We start from the raw sequence: 27,384 nt of genomic DNA on the forward strand, positions 1-27,384 counted from the left end.
ATCATACCAAAAGTTTGTGAATTTGGCTACATCTTCTACCAGCCTATATTTAATCTAATTCAGATCCTTGGAGAGAGATCACTTTACTACTTTATGCATAATGATTTAAAAATGAATGCATGGCATATATTATTATCCTATAATAGATTCCTGCATACAGCAGTCAAACATATTTGAAAGTGCACCGACCTTTCTTATCAGGTGATAATAAACATTTCTTTTCAGCTCCTTATTACAAATTATAACACAATAAAAACCTGCATCGAAGCAACATTCCCCACATGACGCTAACATGCTAAAAGTATATAAGTCTTTGATGTAGCTGATGCATTGCATGTAATAAAATATTGAAATAACATTCGTAACGAGAAAAACAATGTTATTATTAGCTCACCTTATCATAAACCCACTACCACTTGGCCTCAGTCGTTAGCTTGTATTTTTTTTAAATATCTTTCTTCTAATTTTAGAAAACCAATTGAAAAAAATATCATCAATTATAGAAAATCTCCCTTGATATTTATATCTATGCTTCAGACAATTATCAAACCTGAAAAAAGATATCATGGAACCAATGTCAAAATAACATTTGTTTAAATTTATCTCAAAACACAAATTTGGTAGATTTCTCTTTGTACAAATGCAGCTATCAATAGGTTCACATGCTATTTGAAATAAACAGTTGTAACATGTAATATGATTTTGACGGTTAAGTAGTGTTGTCATTTTAGCGGTGTCTTATCATTGTCAAATCAGCGAGAGGTTTGGGCTAGCAATAAAACCAGATTCACTCCACCATGTTGTCCTAAAATGCCATGAAGGAAGTCAGAAATATAGCAAGTGTTATCAACAGTTTGTTTCTATGTATGTTGTTGGTGTTTTTTTTTTTGCTGTTGTAGTTGAGTGTTTTTGTTGTTCCATTGTTTTCAGCTTATAGTTGATGTGTTTCTTCCGGTTTATAGGAGTTTGACCCGGATTTAAGTTTTCTTAATCGACATATCATTATTGAATAGCATATATAAAGTTATAAGCTGTAAATTGTCATATCAATCTTTTTTATTTGTTTAGCATAACAAATTTAAAAGTTAAAATCACAAAAGAAATCAAAACGGAAAGTCCCATATCAAATGCCAAAATCAATTGTTAAAATACATCAAACGAATGAACAGCAACTGTCATATTCCTGACTTGGTACAGGCGTTTTAAAATGTAGAAACTTGTGGATTGAACCTGGTTTTATAGCGCTTAACCTCTACCTTGTATGACAGCCACATTAAATTTAATTATATTCACAACGATGTGTGAACAAAAAAGACATAATAGGTAAGATAGTCTCAGCAGTCATCTTAGTGTCACAATCTGAAAACAAACAATTAACTGAAAAGCACAAAAAACATATATCAAATTTAAAAACCTCAAGCATTGCTTCGTGTGTATGACGTCCGATAATATAAACGTCACATAGGAAGAATGTAATAATTTTGTCGTTCAAAGTATTTTAAAAAGAAAGTACAAGTTCACATGGGGAATGGTGGTGAACAGGGTTAAAAAATCAAAAATTAACTTTAGTGATTGACATGTCAGTTACGTTTAGTAGTCCTTTGTTAATAAAATTGAGAATGGAAATGGGGAATGTGTCAAAGAGACAACAACTCGACCAAAGAGCAGACAACAGCAGAAGGCCAACAACAGGTCTTCAATGCAGCAAATAATGCGGCGGGGTTAAACATGTTTATGAGATCTCAACTGCTCCCTATACCTCTAGCCAATGCAGAAAAGTAAAATGACAATAATACATAAATAAAATCAGACTACTAGCAGTTAAATGACATCCCAGCTCGAGACTTCTATTTAACTAATTGAATGATTATGTCGTCATCATATAAATATCAGACACAATCCTTCCCGTGAGGGGTTTAGTATCATACCATCATAACAAATATGAGAAGAACATAACCAGTGTCATGCAAACAACTGCTTTTTTTTTAATTAGTGTGTCTAGTTCCGATGCAAAGACCCTATAAGTGAATCAATATTAACGCCAAAATATGCTATGTTTAATAACATGACAACAGTATCGTAACTATATCCCTTCTTAATAAGTTTATTTAAAGATTTTGTTAGCTTTTGAGGTGAATACTGATAGTTTTGTGCTTTGTAAAGAATATTTATATGTATCATTATAATTTTGCTTAGTTTCTTTTGTCATCTATTCTGACATTGAACTCGGACCTCTTTTAAACTGAGTTTTTCTTATTGTAGGTGCAGTGTGTTAGTTTTGGCTAGAGGTATAAGGGGGAGGGGGGTTGAGATCACACAATATATGTTAAACCCGTCGGCATTTTTAGGCTGTCCCAAGTCAAAAGCCTCTGACCTTTGATAGTCTTGTATAAGTTTCAATTTTGGTTATTTATATTAAAATTTAAGCCTGGTACCTTTCATAACTATTATATATTTTGGAGTTTAATATGATGTCCATCTTCATTTAACTAGTACACATTTCTATTTAGGGGCAATTTGAAGCAAGATTCTTGGTGCCTAATGTTCTCACTGTAATGAAAACCCATTGGTGGCCTTCGTCTGATTTCTGCTCTTTGGTCGGGTGGTTGTCGCTTTGACACACCCGTCATTTCCCTTTACAATTTATTTATTGATAAAATTAACTGAGTTTACTTTAGTCAATCGTTGCATTTTTTTTTTTTTAGATGAACATCAACCTGGTGATTTACAATTAACAAATGAACTTAACTATACCATTGATTTTCCGTTTTTTTAATTCTTTAGTTATCAATTTTTATGGGTTTTGCACATTATTATAACTTCATGTAACGCTTATGGCCCTGTTGATTGGTTTGTTGAGTGTTTCTTTTTAATGGTCATTGTGTGTCATTAAAAGAGTTTATTCAGAATGAATGTTGTTGTAGCCTCACTATTTCCGAAATAGTTTGAACACAGCAAAATGACCATCAGTTAGTGTGATATTTAATAATAAAATTTTGTTTGTGTTTAAAGTAATTAAGATAATAACACTTTGTTGATTGCTGTACTCCTATTTTTGACAATTTAACCTTGTATGTCCGATTGTTTTGTTTACATATCGTTGTCTGAATAATAAAATTGTATGCGACTGTCATACAAGTGAGGGTTTAGCTAACTATACAATCAGATTTAATCCACCAATTTTTACATAATAAAATGCCTGCTCCAAGCCAGGAATATGACAGTTGTTGTCCGTTCGTTTCATGTATTCAAGCCATTTGATTCGCTATTTGATTAGGGACTTTTTGTGATTTTACTTTTTAGTCTTTAAAAAATCATCCACCCATAGAGGGGAACTTAATTAGACAAAACAAAATATCTTCCTATAGGGTTACATACCTAATACCATATAGTGTCCAATTATCAATACTTTACTAGTATTTATAAAAACAATTTTGTCGGATACCAAATTTAACTCGCAAATGGCAACAAATTCATCATTGCAAAAATCATCCAGAACAGAATTAAGAAATTTAAAAATGTGTCCATACATGTTCTGTATTATATTATATCATATATGTAAGCAGTCCCTATTTAGCTTATTACCCTTCGAGACGGTTAATGATTATGATACATCAAATGCAACACTCTAAGAGGATTACGATTATTTGAGGACGTACACATTCATATCCTATTCTCTATTTCTGTCCTCACTTTCCTACTTTTATTTACAAATGATATACGCAATCAAAGTTAAAAGTGGAAGTAAACAAAGCATGTATTGGTGTCAACTTTGAATACTATAGGGGTAAATTCAGTAAAAGATCTCCCATTGACTTGAATGCTAATCTATGTATGGAATTAAATTTATACTTGATTTGCCTTTAAAAATTGGAAACTTTCAACTAACATTCATGAAAGTACAAATGTAGCCCTATCTTTTGCAACAATAAAAACATAGGGTCATGCGGCATTTTTGGGCATTCACATGGCCTTGTTTACAAACAATGTAGATTCGCACTGAATTCCTATACTGACCCTGTAGTAAAAAACAACCCTGTAGTAAAACAAAAATAGTACATTCAGCATTTATTTTTTTTATTTTTTTCAAATCTAGTTTTGATCCATCTGTCAAAAAATATTTGTTACAAACATTACCTACCAATCAGAAGAGCATATGACTTCAGTGTTATACAGAAAGCTCTCCCCTAAATGGGTGGTCCCTTATGACATATATTTATTTACTGAATTTACCTCTATAGTACTTGATCATGAATGACGAGTCGTTACAATTATGTTGGAGTTAAAACTGAAAAATCAGACAGAATAAGATATGTCTTATTTGTGATTCTAGAACGTTACTTTTAACTTGGGTTGTAAAACGCATCTTCGTTACCAAGTTCGTAGTTTGGTACGTTAGAGGCATGTTTTATTTACAGTTGAATCAAAACAAGTGAATGGCTAAATCAGACACGAAGTCGTAGAGCATAAAAAACGACGATTTCGTGTCTGATTTAGCCATTCACTTGTTTTGATTCTACTGTAAATGAAACATGCCTCTAACGTACCAAACTATGAGCAAAATACGTACAGATAACTGGATTTAGCTGCCAACGTCTTCCACTTGTGTGATTTCCTTTGATACTTGCATCAGTACAAACTCAGAACATATCATGGTTCATCACGTTAAAATTATGCAATTCACTTATTTTCCAAATGTTTATTTTTACCTGACGATACCTATATATAATTGAAAAGAAATTATATAATAAAATACACATTTGCAGGGTAGTAAGATATCATTACGACATAATTGTTGTGGTTTTTAACAACATTTATTTATATTCTTATCTGCATTAACAAATCACTACTCTGATGCATTGATGAATAAACATCATAACATGAAAAAAACATCTTCAAATTAGTTAGTTATGAGGAACTGTATTTATAATAGAACTATATCTAAAATCAGGGAAGCATGAAATGTAACAAAAATATTGAAAAAAGTCTTTGTAGCATTAGTAACTACATTAATTACATTAAAAAAAGCATAACATGAAATGATATTAACATCTCAGAATATCGATATATCTACTGCACAACACAAGTTTTCCACGAAGAGAAGGTGATAGCTATTAAAGCAATCAATCATTTAAAATTATTTTTCAATAAAATGGATGAAAATAAATAGATGCTTGTTACGTATGCTCTTTGCATCATGTTGACTTTGTATTTTCACAAAATTATCTTATTAGAATATATAAATATGAGAATATATTAGTCAGATGCAATATTTCTATATCTATATTTATGTATATTTGATTTTTTCTCGACTATTAGTGATATTGGTTCAGCATAAACATTGGCCAAAAATACCAGTCGTATAAGTCAAAATAAACGAATATAAAGTAACAATGTAACATATCGACTGTCGTGACATTATTTTGCCCAAATCTTCAAATTTGAAGACTGATTTCAATTTATTGGTTACTCTGTTTATTTATATAAAAAACTTAGTTATTCATTGCATCACCAAATATTTTTGTTTTTTTGGAATTAGTTTTTTTTCAAATAAGCCATTTAAGGGGAGATAACTCTTTTAGTACAGAATTTGTACTACACATGTAGGGAAATTTTCATTTTTTACGTGTAGCAACGAAACAAGTTCGATGACACCATTTTGTCTTTTTATTTTCTTAAAATATATGATAAAACCTATCTTCTCATATCTAATTTTAAAATTCTGTCACCTACATTTTGTTCTATGTACAAAAATGAGTTTTTGTAATAACATTCTAAGCAAATTTTTGCAATTTTTAACGACTTGTACTCATACTTTTTATCATTTAAAGAAAAAAGCAAGGTAAACTCTCCATTTTGGCAAAGTTAAAAAACAATCTGTAATTTTTTTTTCTATACCGGTACTTCTGAACTACCTTAACATACATCTGTGACGAAAAACATGTAAGCACGAAAAGGTGTATGGTACTATTTTAAAGTATACATTCAGTACATATCAATATAAATACAAAAATGAGGACTGTACCTGTGAACAATGATCAATCTTAAGGAAAGTTGCAGAGGTTGTTTAAACTTTTTTGGTAATTGTTTCAATTCATGTAAATGGCAAATGTGTTCATCAAACATCCATCCTACTGTGCAGGTTTACTAAAAATGTGATAGTAGACAAAAAAGGAGGGATACAAAAAGACTGATAACACCATAGCGATGAACAAACGTTGATAGACAAACATGCAAACAACAACCCTTAAACCAATAACACCAAAATAACAAGGAAAGAACATTTCAACTTTACCACTGACGTCATCATGATGTTTGTGTATAGTCTAATATAACTCTTTACTGCCAAATATACTACATAAAGCATAATCTCGGACAAAAAAGAAAAATAGCCGAGTATGATTTGGATAACTGTTGTGAATGTATTAATGAGAACACTGGGACAATAAGAAACATTTTGTTTGATTGAGATCATTAAAATGCGCATTAACATGCGCATAATGTTACATTCAATCCTTTTTGTTCTTATACTTATAGTTTTTGAAAGCAATCAAACAAGGTTTTCAAATGACATTAGAAAAAAATGCAGACGGTTTAATTGTGTAATAGGAATCACATAGATTGAACATGTTTATTTTCAGATTTTATATAGACAATACCAGATGAATATATCTTAGACTCATTTATCATATTGATATTTCTCCAGAGATTTGTTTGTGACAGGATAAGGTAATTAAACCGCATAGCTGACCATTTTAGACTATAATTTTGTTGCTATATGTACAGTCCAGTTGCCCATAGTTGGCAGTTTATCTTATATAACAATATTTTCTCAGGGGAAATTGTCTTGCGGGTGATGTTCTCCTTACTTATTATAAATCGATTGTACTAAAATCTTATCTTATCAATCTAGTGAATGACAGTCTAACTCTCCAATCAAAAACGTTATAAACAAAGGTCATGAAAGCTGCCATATTCTTTTATCAGTTATGAACATAGATAAGAATCAATTTATAAACCATAAGAAGACATAAATTGATAGTACAAAAAATCGAAGAATGGTTTTATTGCAACATATATTTTATGTAGGGGGATAGGTTGAGAGTTAAAAAACATGTATAACCGCCTACATTTTTGAGACTGTTTCAATGCAAGAACCTCGGTTTTTTGTAAGTCTTCAGTGATGTATTTTTTAAGATTTGTTTCATTTATATTTTTCTAAATGTAGTGTTGCGTCCATTTTACTGAAATAGTATATACATGATTGTTATGTTGGAAGCTGAAGCACACGTCATCGGGTTCTTGATTCTTTATTCTTCATTTGTTGCCTTGGGTTGTTTTCAGTTCTTTGGTCGGGTGGTCATTCTCCTTTCGTTCTTCATTTAAGCTTTCTTTACGTTACCGATACAAAATGTTCAGCTGAAGCTTGCAAATGCATGTGAACGTGAAAGAAATGTTCAGATATAAAATATGCAAAGGGTTCATTAAAACATAAATGTTCTAGTACTTTGAATAAAGTTGGCAACCCTTTTTCTTATACCGGATGTTCTATTGAATCATGTGTTGAAATTATATGACGCTGCTTTTAATTTCTTGACTGCTGACATTTGAATAAATAGTGTTCATATCTCGTAGAAATCTGACGCACCGTTTATTCTCTATAAAACCTAGAGATTTATTATCAAATGTTCCCTAATGGGGATATATTTAAAACAAATCGTTCAGCGCTATGAAAGTATTATGCTATAATCGTTCTGAAACGTCTTTGATCTAAATAATTGCTTTAAATTGTGATGAATTGGCTGTTTGTCTGCAACAGAAATAAATCTGTTTATTTAAGCCGAAACAAAGATTGTTCTAATTCCCATTGAAAAAAAACCCAATAAATTTGCAGAAATTGGCCAATTTTCAGAAACCATAAATATAACGCCCCTTGCCATATGATATATTTAGCTATCGGTATTATATAAATGCAAATATATTTTCTGAAGTATGATTTAATAAATTTTGACATCAAAATTACTAAACTTTCGAAGTATTATTTTATATCAAATTCAAGGACAGTGTGTGTGCTTCTCTGTCACACCATCAGTACCTATTCATATTCTATGATTGATCGAACTAGATATATTATAGATATTTCAATAGTACCAATCAGCTGGTTGTTTGACTTCTAGTAGAATTAGTCTAGGATGAAGATGACAGGTGTTTAGTGTGTAGATTCGAACTAATTTGACATATGACTTGAATGATGTATATTTTTATTTAGTGGCCTAATATATTTGTATGTCCGCCGGGCAAATCTTATTCTGATAAAAACTATATTGCAGCAAATTAAAAGATATTTAAATGCATAGACATTGTCAAAGAAACAAACATTAAGCCGTAATTATTCGATAACGTTTCAAGTTTTCTTTGCAAACCACTGTGAATATTGGTACATGAATCTTACCGAGTATAGAAGATGCATAAAAGCATTATGAATCTATAATTAATGATGCACGTTATTATTTATCGCATGGAAATTACTCAATGTAGAATTGTAGTAAATGTTAACAATGAGAACTTAATGAAGCTAGTTGGAAATTTATAGATGCATTTACTACAGTAACTTTAATCTATTTTATGAATTATGCATTGTTTTTTTTTCTCATAAAATAAGTGCATTATTACTTGAAAAAAACATACGAAAATATCTTGTATTCAATCGCACCTTATTTTCAGTTGATTGTGTTTTAAAAAAATACAACTCGTAAGGATTTATAAAGTAATATACAAAATCTAGCTCTGCTTAACATAACTTTTTATATGGTCTTTTAGATTTTGGAAAAGTATTTTGTTTTAAAAATTTGAATAATGTAACAGACAAATTGTAAGCTGCAATTTTTTTTTTAATCAAGACCCAATATTCATTTTCTAATTATGCGAATGCAAACATTTGAGCTCGAGTGTGCATTTATTATTATTGTGGTTCTTAACAATGAATAGACATGTAAAACTACATGTAGTTATATCAATTTCGATATCAAGGAATGCTACACACATATAATGCCATAACAATTTAAAATTCTAGTGTTATTTTTTGAAACCTATCCCATCGTTTTATTTGACTTTGTATAAATAAAAGGTGAATATTGGGTCATGATATTTTCATTTGCATTATATAATTTGTTCCATCATTCACAATGAGAAAAACTAAACAGTACATTTTACAATATCATCCGAACAGTTACAAAAATCAATAGAAAGAAGAATTGATAAAAAGATTGATTATGTATTGGTGAATCCAAACTCTTTTATTTATCGGCTTAAAAAGGAGTAGGTCCGATAATGGCCGATTTTGGCCTCAAATTTCTGGTTCATCTGATGAAAGATTTTGGACTTTTTTTGAACACTTTTAAGTGTCTACTTCAGTCGGTTAAATAAGTTTATGTAAAGGATATGTACTGATTAAGTCGGGTACTAGTACCATTAATTCAAGCGTTCATGCACTTTTGAGATGTTTGTTTTTAGTCAAAAATGAAAGTGGGCACATTCGCGTTCACTCTTAACCTTTGTATTTGTTATGTATTATCGTCAAATACAGCTTGCATTTAAATATTAAGAATGAACACACATGCGGCCACTTCCATTAAGACGGAAACTGTTTTAAATTTCAAATGCTAAAATTGTGAAGGTTTCAGTAACATTGCATGACTTAATGATACTAGTACCCGATATATGTGCACTGTATTGTCAAAAACAGCCTAAATATATGTAACAGAAGTATTCTTATTTCGAATAAATAGCTAAAATTTTACATTTGAACAATTTTGTAAAACTACTATACTTTGGGGCAAAATAGTGTCTTACTAGTCCTACTCCTTTGCATTGGGAAGGAATACGGTTTTCTGTAAATTTGAATAGCTCTATTACCAAACAATACAATACAAACACATTAACTAAGTCCCTTTTCTCTAGCAATGACTGCCAGATGTTATACATATCGCTAACATTTTTCACCATATTGTCAAAGTTTCCATTCTCAAGTTTACAAACAGCTTTGACGCGTTCGAGCCCTTCACGTTCGACAACAGAGACAGACCTTTACGTCAAACTGATTTATGAAGTATCCAAAGACAAGAGTTATGTTTTTAAAGATCATTTTATACTATAAATGATTTTTTACCTTAAGAAAAACTGGTATAACAACCCTTGAGAACTTGATATCAACTCGCGATTTTTGATTTCAATAATAACGTTATAGATAACAATAAAAAGGCTGGTTTATTATCATATTAAGATTAAATAAAGTTTATATCAAGCGACATCAAATGCTCACTCGTCACGGAAAGTACTAATCTGCATATATAATGTAAAAAAGATAAGATATTTTGATTGAATACGATATGGATGAGTGAACCGTAATTTGATCGTGGTTTTATAAATTGTCTTTCCTTGTCCTCTGTAGAAATGATACCATGATTCCAAACGACGTGCTAGTATTGACAACACATTCATAATAACAAAGCGAGTATAGAGAAAATTACACCGGAAATAGAGAAACTAGTTTTAGAACGGCTCAGTAGTCATAATAAGTTGTAAATTCAGGTTGCAATTACAAAAAGACAAGCGTTATTAATTTATAGTCATGGCATTTTAGGGGTCCAATGGGGGAGTTTCCTTCTATTTTCTTTCACACCCTTTTAAATGAATATACACAAGTTAGTGTTGGCGTAAATGCTTAAACAAAGGTTACCAATTCGCTTTTGCGTATATGTAAATCTTTCCCCTGTTGTTCAGTCTGTAGTTTTCTACGTGTTGTCATGTGTCATTTGATCTTTTTTTTAGCCATGACAATGTGAGTTTCTCTACTACTTATAAATTTTAAATGTCCTTTTTGGCATCTTACGCACGTTAGTTTTTATAAAGTTTATGGAGTTTGGAAGGGAGGTTAGGAGGGATTCTTATTACAAACAAAACGTATTTTCGTAAACTAAATAGTTAAACAGTTAAACTTTCATAACACATGAAACGGTATTGATTAAACACCGTGGCTATAAAATTATATGAATTTAAAGACGCCTCCGGGTGCGAGAGTTTCTCGCTACATTGAAGACCCATTGGTGGCCTTCGGCTGTTGTCCGCTCCATGGTCGGGTTGTTGTTGCTTTGACATATTCCCCATTTCCTTTCTTAATTTTATAGGTAACATCTATACAATGCTTTGAGGTGACGTGAACTTTTCTAATAAGATAAGATATTGTTATTAATACGTAAAGTTTCTTTCAGCTGCCGATTGAATAAAATATTGTTATATATATGTGACACGATTTTTATAATACGTCTGCTTTAAAAAGATATATTGGCATAAATAAATTTTTGACATTTAGGTTCCTCGCGTTCTAATAGAACCTCGTTTTTACAGAATCAGCATTAATCTATTGACGTAAATATGATGAATTGCATAGTTCAATACGTCACGTAAAAAACTAATAAAAATGACGATTTCATTAATAAGTATTGAAGGAGAAGGAATAACGTTTGATTATACACCAGAGTTTTGAACAAAACAGATCACAGCAAGACAAGTATTAATTTATATACATTGTAGATTGCAATAAATTGATACAGACGTCATTCACATTTCACACAAACATATATCATGTATATATACTTACATTTGTAAATTAATAAAAGCATTATTTTAGAGTGTTGTTAATTGATCTTTATTTTAACTTTGAAATGAATCTAAAAGAAATTGATATGTTTATTTTGTTTATGTATTTGACACTGAAAACTAAAGCTTGGGTAACACAAACACAAATTGTGTTTGTGTTAATAAAGACAAGATATGTTTGTGGTACTCAAGCTTTAGTTTTCTGTGTAGTTATTTTTTGACGTTTGTTTTCTTCGTTTTTGAATTTATGTCATATTTTATCTGCTTTTCTTTTACTGCTGATTTTTGCATTGATCTCCTTATCTTCTCTCCTCATTTTTATCACTAATTTGATTCATTTAGGCCAAATTCAGAAAAATATATGCGAATGCAAATAAGTAGAATAACCATATGACACAACGGACGTAAATTGGTGACACAATTGATGATTAAAGTCTATATTTGTGCCGTAGACATATTCTGCTCAAAGTTTTCGAATAATAACTGATTGATTATAGTTTTGAATTCACGATTTACGAATATTCCCAACACATTCATTATCTATCAAAAGAAGACAATACATTAAATCATTATCCAAATAGCCAGTACTTTGTTACACGTGACAAAAACAGATATTGTGGTATGTTATTTTACTGTTATCAAAATTGAAAAGAATACACAAATGTATATTATTATACCTCAGTATGTTTTTTCTATATCAAAAGTAATGAAATAGTTGTGCTATTTCATTTCACAGAACCATTTGCCAGTCAATAGTTTCAAAGACTATTGCCCCGGTTAATAGTTTCATAATCATCTTTCCCGTAGTTTTCCATGCTTATTTTTCATTGGACGATAATGATGTCATTGACTACTCTGCTTGGTTACGTATGCTTTGCAACGTCAAACTCACTCTTATATTGTAAACGGTGGAATCTGTTTGTTTTGATTGTAATTTCACTTACAAGAAGCAATTATAAAAGAGAAAGAAAATCTTCATGGAAATTTTTTAAAAGATCTAAAATATAGTACCTTATTCATAATATGGGTTCGCTCTCCGTATATTAAAAGTGAATTTGCGTTTGGTGTACTTTAACTAGGATTTATAATAAGCACGGAAAGTTTAACACAAGTATTTGTAGTCTTGATTGAAATTAATGAAATATTTATAAATACAAAACGAATTATAAAAAAAGTAAAGTTCATCATGTACATGTAAAGTTATGTGACAGTTTTTCTTTCTTTCAGATGAGATATATACACTTTTAGAAAATTAGTTATTTGGTATATAAAAACACTTAATGGCTGTGTTGTTCAGTATAATAAAACACCTAATGACAGGTTGGGCGGGTAATAGCAAGTTTGTTGTCCCTTCGCATACCAACTATTGCTCTCGGCTTTGCCTCGAGCAATAGTTGGTACCTCAGGGACAACAAACTTGCTATTACCCTCACACCCAGTCAATAGGTGTATACTATATACCGTATAGCGGGGTTTTCTTTGCGAGTGTAAAAATATACGATTTTTATTGAATAAGGTATACAAAATATTTTGGCGGTTATTATTTTGGCAGATTCGATCATTTGTTAATACCTTTGCATGTGGACTTTTATATTGTCGGAATTTATTTTGACGATTTTGTTCTATCCGCGAAAGTAAGCGAAAACTTACACCCCGCGAAAATAACCCACTATACGGAATATGTGACACCATATTTATAATACGTCTGTTTTTAAATAAGAGAATGGCATATATATGAATTCATTCGGAATACATCTGACTCCATGAACGTACATATTTTCACCTTTTTCTGACATCGAGCGAGCATCACTGAAGAGTTATTAATAGTCAAAATGCAATGATTGTGCATAAGCCATTGTACCATTAATGTTATGATTACCACTTTTTAAATGACTCTGCTAAATCCCCGAGGGTATCAGTAGCCAAGCATCAATTACAGCTTGGTATACACTTTCCTGAAAATACGAATATTGTATTGTTCATATTTCCGGTTTATCAACCCCGTCCCCTTTCCACCAAAAAAAAATCCAACTTCTAATAATCAATAAAAACAACAACAACTTGAAAAACAAGAAAACAAGACATCCCATGTTTTGTAATTAACTTCGTCTTAGAAAATATAGGAAACTGAAGTGTTTTGTTAATAACTATAGGAGGATATTAACTTGATTTAATCGAATATTTGTTATAATGTTTTAGTGCTAATGACTTAAATCTGTACTTTTATATATCAACAGCCTCCACAGATCTCGTCCCTCAGTCTCGTCCACTTAAACTTAATCCAACCTCTGTCACTCTACAATTTATAACAAATAGATACAAAATTGTTTTTAGGTTTGATACACATATTACCACTTTAGTTACCCCCAAGTATCAATATATTAATGTAGTCGTTTTAATAAGTTCATAATCGTTATTTAGGAGATAACTGTATTGTATTTTAAGCTCCGACGGCATCAATTGGGGATTTGATGGTCGCAAATTAAGTTTACTGGCGACGCGTTAGCGGAGACATTAAACGGGTATTTGCGACCATCAAATCCCCAATTGATGCCGTCGGAGCTTAAAATACAATATTGTTATCTCCATTCTAATGAAACTGACTGAAAACAACGTTAAAACATGTATTTAAAGTTTGACATTTATGCCGTCTGCGCTTGCGCGTTCGTCCCATTGCATCAATTGTCAATTGATGCCATGTAAATATATGACGTTATCCAATCAAAATGAACGTTACACATTTGTTGCATTAGAATTATTATTCCATGCATATATCAGTCACCATTTTTAATCCATCATTTTCTACATACGAAAAGACTGCACCAAGTCAGGAATATGAAAGTTGTTTTTCTTTCGTTTGATAGGTTTGAGCTTTCGATTATGCCATTTGATAAGAGCTTTAAGTTTTGAATGTTACTTATTGTTCGGTATTTTTGTTATTTTGTGTGTAATGTTATTAAAATATCATTACTCATAACACGCAAGACAACAGCAAATATTTAAACGTGGGAAAGTAAGAATGCCAATGTGCATGTCTATCTACGATCTCCATGAACGGTTTTAATAGTAATAGTTATAATCACTGTTGCACTAACTCTTGTTTTTATACAATTTGCATGCAATATTCAATTGTTGTTTGGGTTCCGCCTCCAACTATTAGTGGCATATGGAACCACGGTCCTGTTAATCTATTATGGTACTATTTGCTAAAAAAATCATGTACGAACTTTACAACAATCCTTCTTGTCAAATTAATTGAATCGTACATACCAGTAATTCAAGCTGTTTCTAAACAAGATTTTTAATTTCTGTAGATAAAATGTAGGTTATATTTGTTCTGTGATCGTTTATGATAATGGGGTACATTAAAATTGATAGTCGACGCGATAAATACATCAAATATTAATCAAAAGAAACAATTATCGGTTTAATTAAACATTAGTGTATCGGTGTTCTATATTTTTATTTTATAGGGAAGTTTGTTCTGTATCAAAGATTTAACAGGATCCGATGAGCTCTAAAGTACAACTGAATTTTATCGATGTTCCCTAATTTTGGTGCATCTCTGAATGGACATACTCCTGATGGCGGAGGAAACAAACCCAAATATGGAAAGAGGAGGGAAAGTGCTATCAGGGTAATATACAATGTATATGTTAAAAATAATTTCCATAAAGTACAGTTATCTTATAATAAGAACCGAATATAACAGTTCATGTGTTCCGTCTGTGCGCCAGTGTGTATGTCTGTCCGTCCTAGGTTTCGATTTAAGGTAGTTTGTGGTCATATCAATTAAGATATATAGAACACCATTCTGTTAATTGTCAAATTTGGGTTCACTGAACATGGAAGTTTTGTGTTTGATGTGGTTTGTGGACTGAATATGGAAAATGAAACAGTGTGAGTGGAGTATTGTAACATTTGGACACACTTTCATGTTGTATCTACAAAGATAATCATTGGATGCATTATATGGTTTTCGTTATGGTTTTGTTTGAGTGACTGATTTTTGTTTTATGACAAATGACAAAGATCTAAACAGGTTCTTGACGATCGCTTTTGTTTTTAATTTTAATGATTGATTACACATGTATTACGCATGTATAATAAGAGTACAAAAGCTATGTATTCTAGAACTAATGTGCCATTTGAGTTAGCAATCTGTTAAAAATGTTCAACTAATATCTGCTTCACTTCAAAGTTAAAAGGAACATTATGGTGCACCTTTTATGAATATTGATATTTGGGAGAGACTTGTCATTGTTTTAAGACTAGCGTGCTCTGTAAATTGTTTTATTTATTATTATGTATCAATATGGTGTCTTATTGACGTAAATTCTTTCTAATTAATGATGAAATTACATAAAATGTCTTTAAATATTTGTCAACAGTTACTGTTGAAGAAAAATAGAGATGCATTTATAATTTTGAAATTAATTGACAATATCATTGTATATTTTGCTAATTATTTTTTTGTTATCTTTTGAAGACTTTGGTAGCAGAAACTTTAGTCCTCGCCAAGACACATGGATACGTGGAAAAGATAGAGAACGAACTCGAGGAGGAACTCCAACAAGACTCTTTACACCTTCATGAACATTTTGGAAAGTAAGAAAGCTTAAAAAAAAAACAATTAAGATATGTTATAATCAATCACTGTTCTTGTAGATCCGTTTTCACACTAAATGTGTTGTAAAAATTAAACATCATTTCATGTTAACGTCTACTACATGCTTATATTGTTTGCGGGGTGCTATTTTTAATTTTAACTTATGATTAATCTATTGTAGTTTGATAATTATGCAGCTGAAATCTAGTCTTGCATACTTACATGTAGGACAAAACAAAAACATACACAGTAACGCGATATTGTGAGTCTAAAAAAATGGTAAACATACACGTCTTATTTCCGTCAATTTAAATACATTACAGTTTAAAATTGAAATTTTTAATTGTCGTTTAAAACAGGGGAGAATGTTTTGTAGGAACAAATACTGTTCTCTGCAAGGAGAAAACCTATGGACAGCTCAAACATTTATGAAAGATTTTTATGCAAAACGCGGATATCCTCAACAAACAACTCATTTCAACTGGACGTAGCTGTATATTTTTTTATCCTGCATATTTTGCACCCACGCCTAGGTTGGATCCCATTTCAATATATCCAGTATGCTTTCGGGATATGAAGCTATCAAAAATTGCCATTTGAAATAATTTGTATAAAAAATATGAAAAAATAGAGGTTTGATGAAAAATTAATTAATTGCACTTCATGGATAAAACTAGAAGCTTTTTGATATCTGACAAACCAGAGAAGCGAACATCTTAAAGGAACATGATATCTTGCTCTTTTGGAAATATAACGAAATACTAATTTATCAGATTCTTGTTTGACCTGGTTAGGGATCGAACCCATACATGATAGACATGATAGCAAGCACGCTATCACGATATGGTGAATTAGGATATTAAGTATGGTTGCCAGTGAAACAACAATATCACAAAATGTGAACCAATTTAAATGAAAGAACAACAGCCTTATCTATGGCAAAACAATCAACGAAAATAAAACCGTTAATTTATGAGTATGGCCATATCAATGATAGCTCAATCAATATATATGAAACATTTAATTCAATATAATGATTATAAAGTACAACGTCATGACAAACTTTTCACCTAAAAAAATTCAAACATTTCACAATTTCAATTCAGTCAACCTTACACTGTAATGCTTTGTTGGAAAAATCTTGCTTTTGAGATGGACGGAAATAGGACGTCTAGGTCTTATCTTTCAAAGAACAAATCAATTACACAAACAACAAGAAATGACTTATCTATCTCTTTGTTGAAGAACCACTATTTTCTTGTACATAAAGTAGAGTCATCAGGGAGTCTTACATGATCCAAGGTATATAAATCATTTTGAGATAACAAGTGGTTACATCGTTGAGGCGAAGTTCCGACAGTTTACGTCAATTGAACATTACGCGGTAGTTTAAATGGTAATTATCCATAATTGGCAAGGTGTAGGAGGACAAGGGTCATGTATTTTTACAGTGTGCATATAATGACTTTTAGTTTCTAAGCACTATATGAAAAAAAATTTGAAGATCATGAAAGCAAAATTCCCTTTAAACAATTCCTCACATTATTACAGTGATGATAATAGATACAGTGCGTAGAAAAATAGCACGTTATGGGCAAAATATAATACAAAATGTTGTTGCAGTTAAAATTGTTTTCAATTTGGAGTTTCAATTGCTTTTAATATCTAAACTAATATTTCCTTAATTTATTTTTAAACTGCATAGTCTGCTTTCGTTTCCTTATAATTTGAAACATAGAATTAAGAGTATGCGGTACATATATATTGCTGCAAATTAGTCGGACCACAGCACACATAAATTAGTAAAACCACTACACAAAGTAATAATTTTAAAATGAGCCCGAAATGACAAAACGCAAAACAATCAAAATGAGAAAACCAAACATGCCATTTTTTACGTCACTCAATTTTTTAAACATACATGTACAAATGTATATAAAAGAGAGACGAAAGATACGAGAAGGACATTCAAACCTATAGATAAAGAATAAACTGACAACGCCATGGCTAAAAAAGAAAAAGACAAACAGAGAAACAAAAGTACACAAGACACAACATAGAAAACTAAACACTAAGCAACACGAACTCCACCAAAACTTGTTGTGATCTCAGGTGCTCTGGAAGGTAATCAGATCATGTTCCACATGTAGCATCCGTTGTATTTCAAATTGAATCTTACTTCCGGATTAGTAGAGACGTTTTATACATGCTGTACCGTAAAGTCAAACGTACAAAATGTACTGCTGCCTTGACCAATTATATCAAATAAACAAATAAAATATTGCAAAACCTACAGTACTGTTAGCAATTTATGAATTTTGATGAACCTAAACATTTAAAAGCCAAATACGTAGAACCGTAAGTAGGATCTGATTAAAAAAAAATTAAGATGGAATCTTAATTCTGCTGTTGCTCCATTAATTCGGTAAGGTACTTGTGTGTTTCATTGACTATTATTACGAACGATAACCCCAGTTTGTCTGATAGGATTTTATTTATAAAATGATTTTAATGTGCATTTGTTCTATATCTATCTATATTTTTCAGGATCCGTCGACGGGGATATGAATTTTTCAAAAGCAAATACATGCTTTTAACACTAGTAATTCTATGCATTTTAGACTGTGCATTAGTGTTAGGGGAATTAACTCTCGATTTGTACAAGGTCAAAGGTAAGCAGTTCAATAGAGAGTCTCACTTCATGTTTACGAATAATCTTCCTGCACATGTACAAGACATTTTATCACAAAAGTATTGCAACTTACTTATGTGCAAAATAACTTAAAAAATGATAGTTTTCTATGAAGAATCATAAAGATCTGTTTTAATTGTTTTGTTGACTTATATTTAACGATATCGATTCTTGACAAGTGCTGTTGTATGAGACTTTACACGGAAACAACTGATGTGTGTACGATCCAAAATTGTCCTTTGAATAAGTATGTTTGTTTATATATGGGCTAGGTTCCTAGTATAACAGATGTATGGTTATCTGGAGAAATCATAAAACAATATTGTACAGGCAATACGGCACTTCATTTCAAAATGTATGTATCACACGTTTTCGTGACATTTGTGATGTTTTATAATTCAATTAATAATTAAAATGTAGAGTAATATTTCTGTCATAATGATTGACATTGCCTGAGAAAAGTAACACGTAAGATCATCAGGCTATTGTTTTTTTTTTGTTTTTTTTTTTTTAACTTGTTCCAATTCTCACATCCTGTGACATAAGTCGCACTCAATTATTGACACTTCGTTTTGAATACAGGAATATGGTTGATTAGTTGTGTGTGCAAGGTTCATTGTATACAGTTTTTTGATTTTAATGCCTCAGTCGCGTGATCGAGTTAGAGTCGTAATGATGGCTGCCGGTAGATCATTAGAGTACAGATAAATATTGTCGCTTCGAAACTCCTATTCTAACAATGTTTGTTTTTTTAGATTAAAAGACGTACATAACAAAAGCATACAAACAATGGTTTTGATACCGTACCGTTATTCAAATATATATACCATTTCATTTTAGTAACCCTAGAAGAAACAGAAAACTTCACCAATAGTACACAATATTTTCTAGCACTAATACGACATTCAAACGAGCAAATCCTAAAAGGAAAACAAACTCAGGAAATATTTAACATGCTTCTACAGGCGACAATTCAGTGGAATATTTCTTATTCTGATCATGATGTGATAAATAATTCCACAAATAGTTCTATACAATACAAAGTCCGAGTGAAACGGACATTACCAATGTCAACAATTCTTCCTGTGACTGATATAAACCCGGATGTACGAACTATGGATAGTATGTTTGATATCAAGACTGTGATACATTCTCATAAGGAATATAGTATAGAGGAAGAAATTGCTCATATTTGTCATTTTGCTAGCATTGCAATTTTAGGTATTGTTTCAATAGAGGTATGTCATATATTAATTACTATGTCACTTTATTTGATATGATTGGTTAATTTGTATTTACGTCACTTTCATCACTTTTGCGCACTTTATGCTAATTTATTGACAGAAAAACCCGGATTGCATCGAAAGAACCGGTATAAAAACTGACAATCGTAGTCAATTAAAATTAAAATCAAGCGCATCTGACACCTGCTTGATTCAAACTGACAACCTCAGTGTTTACAGGCTAGAGATACAGTAGTTCAACTACTAATACCAATAAGCCCCACTTTATAACTTTTATGTATCACTGGTATCATTCTTACTGTTTGATTTTGATTTGCAAATTTCATAATGTGATTTGTATTTTACCAGGGACACTTGATGCCAAATATTCGGAAACCAAAGGATGTATAACTGTCGAAACACGCGAAGAGCTCTCCACCTTTAAAATAGAAGCGCTTTCCTGAATATATCTTCATCGGGAAATATCACTATTTTTTATGGATGAAATTTGAAGATTAAAATCACCGTATCCATTTATCAATAAAAGTAAAATAATTTTGTCTCATTAGAAGAATTGAACTATTTTATTCAATGTATAACAAGGTCTAAATTCAAACTGCCAAGCATATCTCAACAGCAAAAATCCACAAAAAAAAAGACAAAAAAAAAACATTTAAAAAATGCGTAGAATTACAGTCTGACTGATTTCAACAGACATACAAAAAAACGTTGTCTTCTTAGATGACAGCAGATATTTATGAACCAATCATATTTCTATATGGAGAATTTCTTATCTTAAAAACAATTGAGCTAGAGTATTTCTGATTTTTCTTTTGATGTAACAGCTTCATCAGATAACAGTGTTACAAAGTATCTTCGACCGACAAATTTTAAATAAGAGATGAGATATAAATGTTTTTGTTTACCTGAAAGAAAGTCAAATATTCCGGTTAGGTTCATTAATAGTATATAGGTTATTAAAAGTCATCTGAACTTATGACACATCACTTAAAATGTGTATCACCCATCTTATAGAGGTGTTGCTCTATAACACAATGACAGGATGTATAATAACCTTATTTTTATTCTTAGGGAACCCTTTGAATTTTGTGAGGGGGTGGGGATAAGATGAAAAATTGTTTAAGTTGTTATCGCAGTCCTGCATTTCATTTCTATTTGGTTCTGCCTTTCTTTATAGTTAATCCTTACTTTCTTTTACATTAAATGTTATCCTGCTTTTTTTTTTGCATAGAATCTCATCATTTCACTCAAAACTCCTGTCCTGCCTTTGTTTCAAAATTTATCCCTCATAAAAGTCAAATGGTAGCTCTCTTATAAAAAACTGTTCGAACAGTTTAGTTGTAACAATAGATACAAGGATATATTGTATTGTAAAATGAAATAATACTTGTACGCTTAAATCTCCATGGATTGTATACAACATTATACAATATGAAGGTAAGAGAGTAGATTGATGATCTTTACTGAAAGTGAAATTTCTTTGAATTTCAGACAATTTTAAAAGCACTGTGTGCTGGTTCCTTATTTTTCCATAGACGTTTAGAGGTAAGTTATAAAGATTTAAAATCTAACTTAAAGAGAAAAAAAAACATACATGTTATGCAAGTGTTATGTCACACTGTGTTTATGCTGTTAAATTTGATTGCATGGTAAATCATATCAAACTAGATTATATCAAGATTTATTCAGTCGACATCGCAAGTCATGCCTCAGTCATACACTCAAGTATTTTCCAAAAAAAAACGTACGCAGAGTATTTGATAACACATACTCTTTGCCAAAACTGACATGTATAGGATTTTGTTCGATACAAAATAACACTCCTCAATTGGGTTGGTAAAGAAAGAACGTATACAAGAAGTAAAATAACAAAAATATTGAACTACGAGGAACAATCAAAACGGAAAGACCCTAATTAAAGGCAGAATCAAAAGCTCAAACACTTCAGACGAATAGATAACACCTGTCATATGCATGCCTTACTTGTAACATGCATTTATTACGTAAAAAATGGTTGATTAAACCTGGTTTGATAGATACATGTAGCTTAACCTCTTACTTGTGTTAAATGCACAAAACATTTCATTACACCAAAAATCTTGAAGTGGAGACAAAAGTATGATCGCTTTCCTGACATTCCAGTTTGTACCTTTAGCAAAATGATTCCGTATTAAATCTAAAAGAAAAATCACATAATAAATACCCTGCTACTACTTATTAATTGATTATTGTGTGATAGAAAATAAAATGTCCAGTTTGCACATTGACCACTAGAACAATCGACGTTATGTTTATTCCCAAAGATGAAAGGAAACATTTTGACTGTCAATAGAAAAAGAGACATCCTCGTAGGTCACGTACAGACCAAGGAAAGAGTTTTTGCAATTATTTCTTTGGATATAAGTAGTTCCCCTCTTTGGATGCTAGGCATCATAGTTAACCTTCCCATATCGACTAGACTAGACTCTGACTCAATTCTTTTTTTTTAAATTATTAATTACTGGAATTAATGTAAGAATCTCTAATTTATATATCCGTTACGACATATAACTTCTTTGTTTTGCAGGTTTTTGATGCATTTGTTGTTACTATTTCCTTCGTCGCAGATACTGTTTTACTAGTTGCTTTCCCAACATACAGTACAAGAGATTTTGTGTTTATATTGGCCTTTCTGTTACCATGGAGAGTCATACGAGTCGTTGATAGTAAGTTCATCTATAATTGATTTGTTTTATCAATGGAAAGACAACAAGTTAACATGAATACTTAAGTAAGACTATGTGGCCTAACATGAGCGTGTGCCTTTACTTTTCCTTTAAAATGTCTGTAGCAAGAAAAGAATATGACAACTGCTTATCAGCTGTTTTGTGCAAACTACCATTTAATGCAGGATGATCAATACAGATTATCATTTACTTCGTTAGAGTTAATAAACATTATTATTGCTTGATCGTGCGCGCAAACTGAACTCTTTCGGTATGGGCTTTGCTCATTGTTGAAGGCCGTACGGTGACCTATAGTTGTTAATGTCTGTGTCATTTTGGTCTCTTGTGGACAGTTGTCTCATTGGCAATCATACCACATCTTCTTTTTTATATCTTTGTCTTTTTTCTATCGAATTTAACTTGTTTACACTTTTTAATATAAATTTTATCTATGGAATTTATTTTAGCAACGGCAATATAATATACAGCTAAATGTGATGTCGTACTTGTTTGATTCAAATACAATGTCGAAAAAACCTTTTCAACCTCAGTCGGTACCATAAAAATACAAATCGTGAAAATTCAGTCACCAAAGTAGTTAAGGTTTTTCGTCGAATTAATTCTTACCATGGGCCACATGACTGCCACAAAGAGAGCGGAATCTGCTAACTCTCATTAAGCATCAGAAATATTCATAAGTTTCTAGTCGTGTTCGTGTTGCCCAGTCTTTTTTCTTTCTTTATTGTGTTTTGTACACTTGTTTGTCTTTTTGGGATCTACCGTCTATGTTTAAAGTCATGTATAAAGGAAGTTTTAACTAATTCAATTTTTCCTTTTCACTAAATCTCATCTAAAACTTTATTGTGAACGGAACTGTCACTGTATTAAAAGGGAAATAACTGTAGTTAATATGTTCATCATGGTAGTGTGTGCATGTTAGTACAACTAGCATTTGAAGATTTGTTTTAGAGTAATTGTAACATAATATTTCCACTTTGAAGATCATCAATTGACCAGCAGATACTAATGAATTCGAATAATCGTCCTTGAGTCATGTTAGAAAGCGCTGGTTTATGATTGAAATAATATTCTCTTATTTTTAATTAGGAGTATTGAGTTTTTACCTCAGAATAATAAAAACTGATGTGAAAACATAAAGAAAGAATATGCCATGAAAAAAAATACCTTACCTTTTTTAAATGCACGATCAACCAAAGACAAAATTTTATACAGTTACCGTTTGCCTATATATTTTAATACTAGTAAGTTAAGTGAAAGCAATGGAAGATCATGAAAATTGTTTAACTATTTTTGATTTAGTTGTATCAGTGAAAAATCATAAGAATTGTTTTACCATTGAAGTTGGAGTGGGAGAGGTAAACGATGTTGATGAATGTTTACCATTGTAGGTTTAGTGGTAGCAGTGAAAGATCATGAACATTTTAGACTAAAACTTTTGTATGGACGTAAAAAGAAAATACAGAATACTCTTAGAGATACTGAAGTTAAAGTTCAAATATTTAAGGTAACACATAAATATCTTAAAGATACTAAGAAATAAAATTGGAATAAAAAACATATGGTTTTATTTGCATATCAAGCATATTTACTTCTACGTTTTTGCATCACTTCTTTTACAATGTTCATAACGTAAAGCTGTGCCTATTACACTGTGTATACTCGGCAATAATGACGATTTACAACAATACAACAATTTATTATTCGAACAGATGCTGAAAATATATTCTTATATTGTATAAACGTTTACATGCGAAAAACAACTTTTCAATAAAAGTTGGGACATTTTAAACTTGGTAATTATGGATATAGTTATTTCTCTTTTTAAAAGTAAAATCACAAAAAAAAACTAAACGCCGAGGAAAATTCAAAACGGAAAAGTCTCTAATCAAATGACAAAATCAAAAGCTCAAACGCATCGAACGAATGGATAACAACTGTAATACACCTGACTTGTTAAGTCATTTTCTTATGTAGATGGTGGATTAAACCAGGTTTTATAGCTAGCGAAAACTTTCATTGGTCACTGGACAGTCGCATAAATTTCAAAAATGTGATAGCAGTTTATATTTGTAAGTGTTTAGAGTTATCTTTCTTTGTATGAATGTCTTATGTTATATTACAGTATCAGTGCAATGCTTTAAGAAGATTATGTTTAGCAGAAGGTATTGATGAATGGAAGGTTGATCAATGTTTGAAAGCAGAACAGAAGTTCCAGTGTAAGTATATTTTTGTGTGTACGTTTAATAATGTCTTATATTGTTAACATTGATGATACGTATATATATATAGCAATAACTTTGTTCAACATGTTGTTGGTATAGATTTTAGTAGGGTTCAAGTTGTTTAGTCATAAGTATTCTATGTTGTGTTTTGGTTGTTTTTCAATATCTGCCATAACATTTTTAATTCATTTTAGACTTGAATTAATTATCCCTACGGTATATGTGTCTCTTTTAGGACTTCAATGAGGTTTCGGCTGCTGCTGATTCAAAATAATAACAGGATGAAATACAGAAAAAAACGTTCGGTGTTCCTTTTCTTTTTGATTTATTTCTCTCAAAAAGAACTACATAAGTACCAAACTTTAAGGCAAATTCGAAATGTTCATGTATTATAGATTATGCGTAATGAATAAATATGTTCTCTCAAAATTGTCTTGTAAACTGATCCCAGATTCATTCCACAAATTTAAACCGATACGCTGAATGAAAAAATAAAGGAATTGTTTTGTTGATATGGACTACAAATAATTGTGGGTGAATAAATGAATTTCGATAAAACTCAGATTTATAAAAAAAAAAGTTTTATTTTTGATATTGGATGTCAATGCAACATAAGGTTAAAAATTTTGTTAATTAGTTGACGATAAATAAATTAAAAAAAAAGATAAAGAGTTAACCGAAAGGTCATTAATAAAAGTCTCAAAAAGCCGACGAACTTTTGCTGAACTTGTAAACAATATTGCTTAGGGTCCATCTGAAGCCTGTCTGCTGTTGCAGGATTTTATAGCTGCACAAAAGACACATTGATTGCCTTTGGGGTTTTCCTGCTCTTTGATGTCTTCCCCAGTTTTCATTCTCAATTCTATTTTTGTTGACCCTCAGTGGCGGATGCAGGAATTTTCGAAAGGGGGGGTGCTAGCCCAGGACAAAGGGGGGGTGCAGGGGGGTGCAAACATATGTCCCGATTCAAATGCATTGATTGGCCAAAATAAAGGGGGGGTGCGGACCCCCGGAACCCCCCCTCTGGATCCGCCACTGACCCTATCATACTGTTTCAAGAGTTTGCGGAGTATTTAGAAGTCAAGTGTATGAAATCATTTTAGATTAAAGTAAAAATGCATAAAGTGTAATTGATATGTCAAGTGTAAATGAATATACTGCGCAAAGCAACTTGTAATACTGCTATACTGGAAGACAAGATTATATGAACAACTTTATGTGTCATATACTCAAGCAAATTTATCACTGGAAAAAACGTATCAGTGTTTATAAACACCTTTGTGATTGGCTTGTGAATTACTAATATAAAAGAAAAAGTCTGAACAACTGTATTGACTTAATGTTATCATTTTATCATTTATAGCAACGCTTGGAAAGAGAAAGAACAAAATGAAATTAGACAGCTCATCGTTATGTCTAATAAGTGAAAACGAGACTTTGCCATCGTCGTCTAGATCTTCTCCGAGACCGTCAATTCCATCTTTGGATTTTCGTGGTCTCAAATTTATGAATGGGAACTCTGTAAAGCACAACGAAAACGACAGTATTGATGACGTTCAAGAAGTTTAACTTCAACAGTTTGACTGTGAATCTTGTGATAGTGTTTTGTTTATCATATTAAATTTGATTACAGCAAACTACGAAGCATTGATCGTGTCATTCAGAAGTTGACTAATGAAAACATGATTGTTTTAAAAACGTGATTTGTTATATGTTACTTTGTTTCCTTTTATTTTTCTTTCTTACGAATTCAGACCTTTTATGTTTATTCTACGTATTTAATGTATTTATTTTATCCATAAACAGGCTGTTTAATGTTCATACGGACCTCAATTACCACTTATACTACTAATTCCGATATGTTATTGTCCCCCTTCAAATTTTTTGTACACAGTTTACTGTATGACTGACTGGTGCAGTTCAAAAAAGAAAATGAACTCTTCAATTTTTTCATTATGTATACATCATAGGCTTTCAAACATTAGGTTTTATGCTTTCCCGATGAAAAAAAATGCTTAAAAAAAAAAATAACTTCGGACGCATGTAATTTATACTAGTAGTTGGTTATGTTCAATCTTTAAAAAAACAACCACTAAACAAGAAAACAAACCACAAACTATGAACTAAATAGATGACAATGCTTCATCTCCTCTATAGACATACTATCTCAAATTTATAAATATAGTGTTTGCAAAAGTTTTAATTGTTCAAAATACTTTTTGGCATATTGATA

The 27,384-nt window shown here is 31.2% G+C and overlaps 1 protein-coding gene across 1 annotated transcript in view; it reads left to right on the plus strand.

Annotated features, from left to right (window-relative positions):
* The window catches only part of LOC143082435 (uncharacterized), a 54,261-nt gene extending 27,077 nt beyond the window's left edge, over positions 1–27,184 (plus strand). Inside the window, exons 2-10 of the mRNA XM_076258092.1 lie at positions 15,132–15,295; positions 16,148–16,266; positions 18,815–18,939; positions 19,800–20,197; positions 21,695–21,748; positions 22,770–22,908; positions 24,318–24,433; positions 25,052–25,145; positions 26,515–27,184. Of these exons, the coding sequence (XP_076114207.1) occupies positions 15,200–15,295; positions 16,148–16,266; positions 18,815–18,939; positions 19,800–20,197; positions 21,695–21,748; positions 22,770–22,908; positions 24,318–24,433; positions 25,052–25,145; positions 26,515–26,720 (1,347 nt within the window). The 5' untranslated portion in view covers positions 15,132–15,199 and the 3' untranslated portion in view covers positions 26,721–27,184. The remainder of the gene's footprint in view (positions 1–15,131; positions 15,296–16,147; positions 16,267–18,814; positions 18,940–19,799; positions 20,198–21,694; positions 21,749–22,769; positions 22,909–24,317; positions 24,434–25,051; positions 25,146–26,514) is intronic.
* The last annotated feature ends 200 nt before the right edge of the window (positions 27,185–27,384 follow it).

The sequence above is a fragment of the Mytilus galloprovincialis genome, chromosome 7 (genome assembly GCF_965363235.1).
Source record: "Mytilus galloprovincialis chromosome 7, xbMytGall1.hap1.1, whole genome shotgun sequence".
Lineage (NCBI taxonomy): Eukaryota > Metazoa > Mollusca > Bivalvia > Mytilida > Mytilidae > Mytilus > Mytilus galloprovincialis.